Source organism: Corvus brachyrhynchos, unplaced genomic scaffold (assembly GCF_000691975.1).
Source record: "Corvus brachyrhynchos isolate BGI_N302 unplaced genomic scaffold, ASM69197v1 scaffold4, whole genome shotgun sequence".
Lineage (NCBI taxonomy): Eukaryota > Metazoa > Chordata > Aves > Passeriformes > Corvidae > Corvus > Corvus brachyrhynchos.
Window position 1 is genome coordinate 2,666,559 of NW_008237878.1, and position 9,434 is coordinate 2,675,992.

Sequence of the window (9,434 nt, forward strand, 5' to 3'; positions counted from 1 at the left end):
GAATGCAGTAAGGACTGTTTCTGGACAATTCTGGGGAGCAGGAAGGAGGGGTGTAGGCTGCTGGATTTGTCCTCTGTGGGATGTTTCTGAGAACACCTTAAGTCCTTTCCAGCTGTCCTTGTGCTGTTGCCCACCCTGTCAACCCCACCGCTCTCATCTTCAACCACCATCACGTCCCAGTGACACCAGTGACACAGCCCACCTCTCGTGCTGGTAGTGCTGCCTCTCCAGCTATGGGGAACACTCAGCAAAGGCCATCTCCCTGTCCTGGTCACTCACTGTATGCCACTGGTACACCAGGCACCCGCAGGTGACAGCCTGGCTGCCTGTGTGGGTGCACAGATCCGTGGTGTGATTGCCTCTCTTACCTCACCAGGGAGATGCTGCTGAAGCCACACAGCAAAATCCAGGTCATTGAAGGCGCCAAGAACAACCTCCCAGACACAGAGGCTCTGAAGGGAGCAGCTGCCATCCAGGAGCTGGCTGAGGGTCTGACTGCAGATGACCTGCTCCTTGTGCTCATCTCAGGTAGAGTGGGGATCCCAGAGAATGGGATCTGCTGAGGGCCCCCAGCTGCCTGCCCACCCACAGCCGTGCAGCAAGGGAGCACTGTGCTGTGCCAACCCCTTCAGCATGGACGCTTGCACCTCTGATTTTTCCTCCCTCTTCTGCCATCCTTTCTCCAGGGATGCAGCAAGAGACAGCACAGGGCTTCCTGCTGCTGCAGTGGACACGCCTCCCAGCACTGGAAAGAGGCTGGGCTGCACAGGCTGGGTCCTGCCATTGTGCCACCACAGTGAAGTGGCACCTCTGGGCCCAGCCTGGCAGCTGTTCTCACCTCTTGGCAAGGAGGCACTTTCTTCCTGCCCCCTCCTTACATTTGGGGATGCAGACTTGGAGAAGCAAGCACTTGGTGGACTTGCATGCTCTGAATTTGTGCAGGAGTGTGCGTCTGAAAGCTGAAATTTGGGACTGACCTTTCCCAGGGCTTGGCTCCTTCCCAGCCAATGGAAATGAGGCCTCCAGGTACCACACAGTAAGCTGCCTGCCTTGCAGGAGCAGCCCTGCACACCCCCAGGGCCTGGCTGCTGGCCCCCAGGCTGTCCCCAGATCCAGGGCTGTGTAAGAAGGTGCATCAGAGGGATGCAGTGACATCACCTCATCCTGAGCTCAGTGGGTGTGACAGGGCAAAAGCATGCAGGGGCTGAGAGCAGCTCTGCAGAACTGCCTTGGTCTTCTCTGCTCAGTGTTTATTCCTCTGTGGATGCTGAAGCCTGATCCAGTACAGAGAGAGCAGTGCCATTAGGCAAACACCCAAGTGATTGGAAGCTAGCTATGCTTTCTGGGGATTCCCCTGAGCTTCCTCCTGTCTTTTGGCTACAGGGATCTCCAAGAGACTCCTCAGCCCTTCAGGGAGCTGGTACAGGATCTCCCCGTGGCTGTGACTCCCTATGCATGTGCACTCCCACACAGCAGCCGGTCCCCAACTGCTCCTGCCTCTCAGCTAGATCCCTGGCTATTGACTGAAACGCAAGCATTTGCATTTGTTTTTCTTGCTCATCATGTTTTATTGATGCTGATTTGTCTCAAACCTCTGAGCAGCCTTTGCATTTTGACAGTAGCTTTCAGCTGTACTTCTGTGCGTGTTCACTCTCTGCACAGACCTTGCTCTTTTCTCCTCTGTGTTTTCCATCCATTCCACTTTTCCATTAGAACCTTGCCTTTTTTTCCACATTTCCAATGCCTGCTTGTATCAGACAGAATTCCCATCAGTGAAGCTATCACCCTGGACTCTGGGTGTGCTTTGTCCTTTGCATTACTGCCCCCCTTTTCTTCCCTCCCAGGCCTAGATGAGTGCTGTTCAGCACTTTCCAATCTTGCTGCATCCCTAGCCAGTGTTTTTACACACTATCCTGAATAAATGGAGCCACCAAAGCAGGCAGTGTCCCCATGTGCCCAGCACTGACTGCAGTGTGAGCTGTGGAGGCCGTGCTCCCTGCTCACCCACCCAGGCAGTCATTGAATATCAGTGTGAGGACCCACTTGTAGCCCAGTGCAGAGGTGAGGGTAGTTGCTGTCGCTTTTCTGTCATCCCCACAACACTGCAGGCTTGTGGTGCCCCCATCCAGCCAGGCTCACACTGCCTGGGTGAAGTGTAGCTGACTGCAGAGAGTGCAGGACAGCAGTAAATAAAACCCATTGGTGAAGATGACTGAATTCTCCAGAGATGTTAGCTTAGGTCCCCAATCACCTCTGCCTTCCCTCCAGACACTGGTGAGGGAAGAGAAAAGGTTCAAGCCTTGCTCTCCTTTGTCCTCCTTTTCCTTCTATCCTGACATCCTTACCATCTCTTCTGCATCCTAGGGGGTGGATCAGCCCTACTGCCTGCTCCCATCCCTCCCATGCTCCTTGAAGAGAAGGAGAAACTCACAAAGCTGTTGGCTTCCCGAGGAGCTGCCATACAGGAGCTGAACATTGTCCGGAAGACTCTGTCCGTGCTGAAGGGTGGAGGGCTGGCCCAGCTGGCACATCCTGCACGGGTAACCAAGGGAAAGCCCCTGCTTGCCCAGAGATCACCCATCTACCCTCAAAATAGAGGTTTAATCAACTTGCAAGGTTTTTCTCTATACTGAGTGAACTCTGCACACTGTTTTGGGGCCCTCTGGCTGAGGTTTCACTAAGGACCGAAACTCTCAGGGAGACAGAGATGGAAGAGTGGGAATTCAGACTTGGGAAACATCAGCCATCCCATCACGCCACTCTCTGCAGACCACAGCCCACACCCAGCAGGCACTTCCAAGTGTTGGTGCTTCAGCACAGCACTTTCAAGGCTGACTCTGACCCTTGGCTCCCCTGGGGGCTGTTCTCAGCGTGTGCCATTGCCGAATCCACACTGGGTTGGGCCTGACAAGTGCAGTGTCACAGGCTACATCTTCCAACATGATGGTCCAACTTCAAAGGGGACTGCAAATCTGTGGGTTTGAGAAGGGCAAAGTGACACTCACAGGTCCATAAAATAAAAATAGTCACAAACCTACCCTGTTTCCATCTGCTTTGATGTGGGGGTGGCACTCAGATCAGTGCTTGTGCCAGGGCTCTTGTGTGGTCACCTGTCTTTGCCTCCTGCAATAATCTGTGGGCATTTCTTTCCACAGGTGGTGAGTCTCATCCTGTCTGACGTGATAGGTGACCCCCTGGACATCATAGCAAGTGGGCCCACTGCTGCCAGCTCCCACAGTGTCCAAGACTGCCTTCAGATACTCACCAAATACAACCTGCTGCACAACCTGCCCAAGTCAGTGGAAACGGTCCTCTCCAGCTCTCCCACCAAGCCCACTGCTCCAGAAAACTACTCCCACGTTTCCAACATCATCCTTGGGTCAAACACACTGGCTTTGGAAGAGGCCAAACACCAGGCCGAGGGCCTGGGCTATGCAGCTCTGGTCCTGAGTGCAGCAGTCCATGGGGAAGTCGGCCGTGTTGCCACGCTGTACTGCCAGCTGATCCAGCTGGTCTGCCTGGGCTTCGCCGGCCTCGGAGACGGGCCCCTGAGTGACGAGCTGAGGGGGAATCTCCTGCAGCTGGCAGCAGAGCTACAGATCCCAGGTTTGGAGCTTGATGAGTTTCTACAGGCCCTGCGAGGATTAGGGCCTGACAGACCAGTCTGCATCCTGGCTGGTGGAGAAACCACAGTCCAGCTCCAAGGAACCGGCAAGGGAGGGAGAAACCAGGAGCTGGCCCTGCGTGTGGCGCTGGGGCTGCACAGGGCTCAGGCCTGCACAGGAGCCAGCAGCCCCCAAGGGAGGTGTGAGATCCTCTTCCTCAGCGGGGGAACAGACGGGCAGGACGGGCCAACGGAGGCAGCAGGAGCCTTCTGCAGCCCAGGGCTGGTGGCTGAGGCGCTTCAGGAGGGCTTGGATGTGGAGGCCTTTCTCAGGAACAACGACTCCTACACGTTCTTCAGCCACTTCCAAGGTGGGCATCACCTCCTGGTGACAGGCTTGACAGGCACCAATGTCATGGACATCCAGGCCATTTTAATTAGAGCCATGGAGAGATCATGAGAGCTCCCTCTGCAGATATCCAGATGCAGTTAATTAGGAGCAGGAGTATATGAACGCACCAATGCTGCAGACAAATGCAAACTACTTAAATTAGGGCTCACTGTCGAGGCTGCTACTGTCCTTGACAGAAACAATCCACTAATTAGACACGAGTGGATGTCCACAGCAAAAACAAGCACTTATAATTGGAGGGATCAGAGGAAGGTAAGAGGTCACATTACAGACAAGGAGACTGGATTTAAGACTTGTGACTGCTTCAACTATAGTTAATTTAAGAGTGTGGGGAAGTTGAGGCTGTGGCATGGTTACCAGGGAGAGCCCTTGATGCACTGTTGTACTTCCAGTGCTCCCAGCTCAAGAGCAGCTCAGCAGTGCGGTTTTAGGGGTTCACTAGAGCAAATTACAGTGACTGAAGGATGTAAAAGCAATAACAGCAAGGCCTGCTCACCTGAGGCATGGAGGTGCTGGGGGAATGTGGTGGGAAGGGGACTCCAGCACCTGCCCCACATGCCAGAACAGTGCCCTACAGCTCTTCCCACACCAGGGTACTGAAGTGACAGAGACCCCAAGCCCAGCAGGATGCACACCTAGGACTGTGGCTAAGAAGCACATTGGCAGAGAGAAGTTCTTGATACTGGCTGGGTGACACAAGCAGTGCACAGTGACAAAGAGGATGACATACCTTCACTGTGCAGTGTAAGGATGGGGACGAATGAAGGGCAGTGACAAGCCAGCCGAGTGGAGTCCTCCTCCAGCTTCCTTCCCTCCACAGGAACATCTTCCCTGCTGGTCCCTGTTGGGAAAGCCTCCGTGCCAGCAGCATGTATGCTATGAGCTTTCATGGTGTTGTTTTCCAGCTGTCTAGAAAACTGTCGTGCATCCAGCCTGAGCCACTGACCTTTCCTCTGCGCTAAGGCAGAAGTCACTGTCATTCTGATTAACTGCTAATTCCACAGAACAAAAGGCAAGGAAACCTTCATGCTCAGCTCTCCTGACCCATGCTGCTGAGCTGATCAAAGGGCAAATCTGCCAGAGCTGTGCTCTGACAGGGAGCTGCTCCCCCCACATGCACGAGGACACAGTGGTTATCACGTTTTTGTCACCTACTGCAGTGTGATATGTGGGAGAGCAGAGATGAGCTTGGTTTCCCAGGACATGGATCTCACAGTGAGGCTGGATTTCAGGAGGGCTTTGCCTGCAGCAACAGGCACACTGACGGTTTGGCTGGATATTCAAAGGACTTCAGCTCAGCAGCCAGTATGACCCAGCACGTCTGACTCCTTTTGAATATCCATCTGTTTGTTACAGAGCCTAAGTGGGAGCTGAGCTCCTTTGAAAATCCAGCTCTAATGTAATAGGACACGCTTGACTCAGACTCTTTCCAGACAGACCGACCTACTCCGTGTGGCTGATCTCATCTCATGACATAAATACACCATTGTGCCACCACCCTGAGTTGTGGTGTCTCACTGAACAGTTGCTCTGCGCCCCACTTCAAGGTGGATCAGAGGGTGGGGTTTTGAGGAAGATGCAAAACCTCCTATTTTGGTTTTGAAGCCAATATCTAACAAGTAGGGATATCAGCAGGACCATCATGGGGCCTGGTGTCGATGCCAGGCTGGCAGCTGGACTGTCTGGGCGACAGCCCAGGCTCAGAGTAAGGCACAACCCTGGGAATTTCAAAACCCCAGTCTTGCCCGGTGGTTTAAACACATCCCCGCATCTCATTTGTCCTCAGAGTCTGAAGGTCTTCTGTAACATGCCTGAACTTGCTCACACTGGCAAACAGCTCCGAGATCTGCTGGGGAAAATCTGCCAAGAGTTATAGAGCTCGCTGTGCCTCTGTAATGTCGGGGGGTGGTTGTGCAGGAGGAGCTGCTTTGTGCCGTGTGTTTTTCTCCGGAGGTCGTTGGCAGGTCGCCTGCTCCATGCCCAGCAGGGCAGCTCCACAGGGGCACTAACACGGGCAGCGATACAGCCAAAAGTCTGGCTGCAGCCAGGATAACTGCCTAAAGCTGGCTCCACAACGTGGGGAATGCTCCCTGGACTATTCTGCTCCAGCAGAATGCAGAGTGACTCCGGTTTCGGGCTGGGGTGCCTGGCAGAAGGGTCACTTCAGCAGTGCCAGCCTGGGCACACTGCCACGGGCCCACCATAACCCCCGGCCACCGCTCTGCCACATTGCTGAGCACCACCCTGGTCCTTGGAGTTGCTGCTTGTGCTGCCTCCCAGTCAAGTTCAGAGGACCTTGGGCTAGTGCTGGCTGGCTTCTCCTGGGAAATGCCTACCTCAGGTAGCCTGAGCATTGTCCTTGCTTCCTGAATGGTGGCTTTTCATAACAATTAAAGAGTGTGTGTTGGGGAGAAGTCTAATAAAAGGTTTGTTGAAAGGATGGATCTATTTGAAGTACATTTCCCATCTACCTTTGCTTGGCTGCCATACATGGATTTTGTTCTTGTCCTTTCTTTCCTAATGAGGAGATAACAGGCCAGGGGAAGGTTCAGCAAGAACACCCAGGCTACAAAAATACTTCTCTGATGCTTCTACCTGGATAACTCAAAGCTCCATTTCTGAAGGGCTGTTTGGGTGGACCTTGGGCAGCTTCTGCCTAGGGACAAAAGGAGCGTTGGAGTGTGTGCAGCCCTCACAGACAAAGCATCATCTTATTCCTCTGGATAGCACTCAGCAGGGAATTGTCTGCTATTGCTCCAGCCCAAATCCAGCTCCCTCTGAGCTGCGGTCCCTTCACAAAAGGGCAAAAGGCCCCACACATGAGCCAACATACATTTGGGGCACACTGGTCAGGTTTAGGAGGACTTGTGGGATAACACAAATGTTAAGACACGAGAGCATCCTTACCTGCCTGGTAACAATTTGCATCTGGGCTGGCAGGAGCAATGAGTTTCCCATCTCACTCGAGTGAGTCACCACTGCTGAGCAGGGCTTTGCAGCTTGTCTGTGCCGTCCTGGATGGGATATTGGCCTCGTGGGAGTAAAGCCATGCAAATGAAGAAACCAGAGCGTGGCTGTGGTCACACCAAGCAACCCCAGTGTGTGGGCTCTGCTGGGACCAGCTCCGTGCCGCCCTGGCTCTGGGGTGCTTGTGCCTAAGGAGGAAAGTCACAGAGAGAGTGAGGACAATAAGAGCCACTCAGGCTTGACACTCCCAGTCCCTTCCCTTTTTATCAGAAAAGCAAAACTTTCTACACCAGCCAGACTTCAGGAAGGAGGCAGTTGGGTGAAGATGGCCAGCAGCTCCCTGGCCATATCCCTACACATGGGCAGGGGACACTGGGACAGTGAGTGGTAAAAACATGCCCAGATGCTGGGTGGGGAGTGGGTGAACAAAGTCTGGATGTGTTCAGGGTTGATTGGCTCTCCTAAGTGGGCAGCTCGTAGCCAAACAGTGCTAACAGCCAGGAGAAGTAACAGCGTTATTAACAGCACGAGCTTTTGGCAGTAAATTAAAAATCTTGGCTGCCACCCTTGGCTCTGCTCTTGCCTCTTAGAAGACATTAATATCACAGCTCCCCAGCATTCCCATTATCACTTCATTAAGGATCCAATAATGATAAATGTGGATGGTTTTATTTTGCACGGAGGCTGATTAATGGCCAATAATTCACTAGGTGTTAATGGGGCCCTTCTTTATGGAGGCATTGGAAGGGGCTGCCTTTCATCTCCTCCACAAAGCACAGTTTTCACTATTTTTGCCAATGTGACAGATATAACACAAACCTTGAAAGAGCAGCTGAGGCCTCTTGAGAAACCTTGAAGAGCATTGTGCCTGGGGCAGCCCTTGCTGTCGTGGCCATTCCTCAGCATCTTTTTCCTCTTCTTCCTCTTCCTCCTCCCCTGTGCTGCTGGCAGTGCCTGCACCTAGAAGCTGTTGCCCATCTCCCAGGATAGTCAGGGACAAAACCAAAGCAGCAGATTCCCCAGGGTTGAGCCCACCAGTGCAGTCACCACGGCTCTCCACAGCAGATGTGGTGCAGAACCAGGCTCACTCTTTCAAGGGTGTGCAATGCAAGGAGTGGGCTTGTGCTGGCCTCACCCCAAAGCAGCTTGGCACCCCTCACCTGCATCCCAAGAGGGCTGGGGAGCCTGGGATGCAGGACGGAGTCCAGGCTGAGGCCAGCAATCCTCCTCCAGCACCCCAAGGAACAGCTCTGGTGGCTCCTCCGAGGCCGGCTCCCGTGGCACAAGGGCTGCTCTCCGCCGTAGGACCCCAGCGTATTGCACGGCTTCAATCCCTATATGAAGTGGGATGTATAATCACATAGGAATAAAAAGCCATACAAGACGGCAGGCTGCGAGATGCTCTGTGCTGGAGGACGACGGGACAGTCCCCTCAGGGACCCCCCAGGATTCCCCCCAGCCCCTGTACGGGGTCTGTGGGGAGACACAGAAGGCCTGTATCAAGCAGAAAAGAGAGGTGATGTGTCAGCCAGGAGAAAGCGTGGGAGGCCCCAGAGCTGCTGGAGAGGAGCCCCAGGAGATGTCAGCGCTTGCTCCCAGCTCTCCCAGCTTACAAGGGCCTCCCATCCCAACTCCCTGCTGGGAGCTGTGACAAGACTTGCTCTGTGCTACACCCAGACCTCCTCCCCTCTCACAATCCCCATCCTGGAGCATCACCCTGCAGGAGCTCCTCCAGCCTGGGAACACTCTGCTTGTACCACCATCATCCTTCAAGGCTTTACCAGCCCCACCAAGGCAATGGGTACCACAGCCCTCCAGCACCATCACAGACACCTGGTGAAGGGAGGAAAAGGAGCCAGCCTCCTCCCTGTGGAGGTCAGAGCATCCTTCTCCCCATGAACAGGGAGAGGAGGGCTCGGCAGCTGGAGCGAGCGGTTGCGGGGAGCTGTCAGCACCCAGCTGTCAGAGCCCAAATCCCCTGGCAGCCCATTAGGAGCAGCTCCTGGCTGCCTGCAGGAGCTCTTGACAGGGGGCCAGGCACTGGCGTGAACAAGTGTGGATCCTCCACTAAGGAGGTGGATGTGGGTGGAAGGAAACCAGGGAGCTGCTCCTCCAGTGAGTGCTCATGGAGCAACACTGGCACAACCCCGTGTTCTGGGGTGGGGGTCAACCAGGGCAGGCTCCGCTGGGAGCCCACCCAAGCAGAGCTGGGGATGAAGCCAAGTGGTGGCCAGCAAAAAGGGCTGTTTGTGCCACCTCCTCTCCTCCTGCATTTCTGCTCACATCCCGGCAGCGATTCTGGCATCCGCGGGATGGGAAACCTGGAGCAGTGCCTGGGGCAGCAGGGAACGGTGGTGGGTGCAGGCTCATGCAGTGCAGCCCAGACACAAACTGAGAAGGGAAGAGCTGCTTCTAGCTAAAAAAACCCAAACCGGAACCAACCAACCAACC

At 54.4% G+C, this 9,434-nt stretch overlaps 1 protein-coding gene across 2 annotated transcripts in view; it reads left to right on the forward strand.

Annotated features, from left to right (window-relative positions):
• The window catches only part of GLYCTK (glycerate kinase), a 12,458-nt gene extending 6,000 nt beyond the window's left edge, over positions 1-6,458 (forward strand). For both annotated transcript variants that reach the window (XM_017732379.1, XM_017732380.1), the window contains exons 3-5: positions 376-528; positions 2,365-2,540; positions 3,156-6,458. In XM_017732379.1, the coding sequence (XP_017587868.1) occupies positions 376-528; positions 2,365-2,540; positions 3,156-4,064 (1,238 nt within the window). In that variant the 3' untranslated portion in view covers positions 4,065-6,458. The remainder of the gene's footprint in view (positions 1-375; positions 529-2,364; positions 2,541-3,155) is intronic.
• Positions 6,459-9,434: the final 2,976 nt, after the last annotated feature.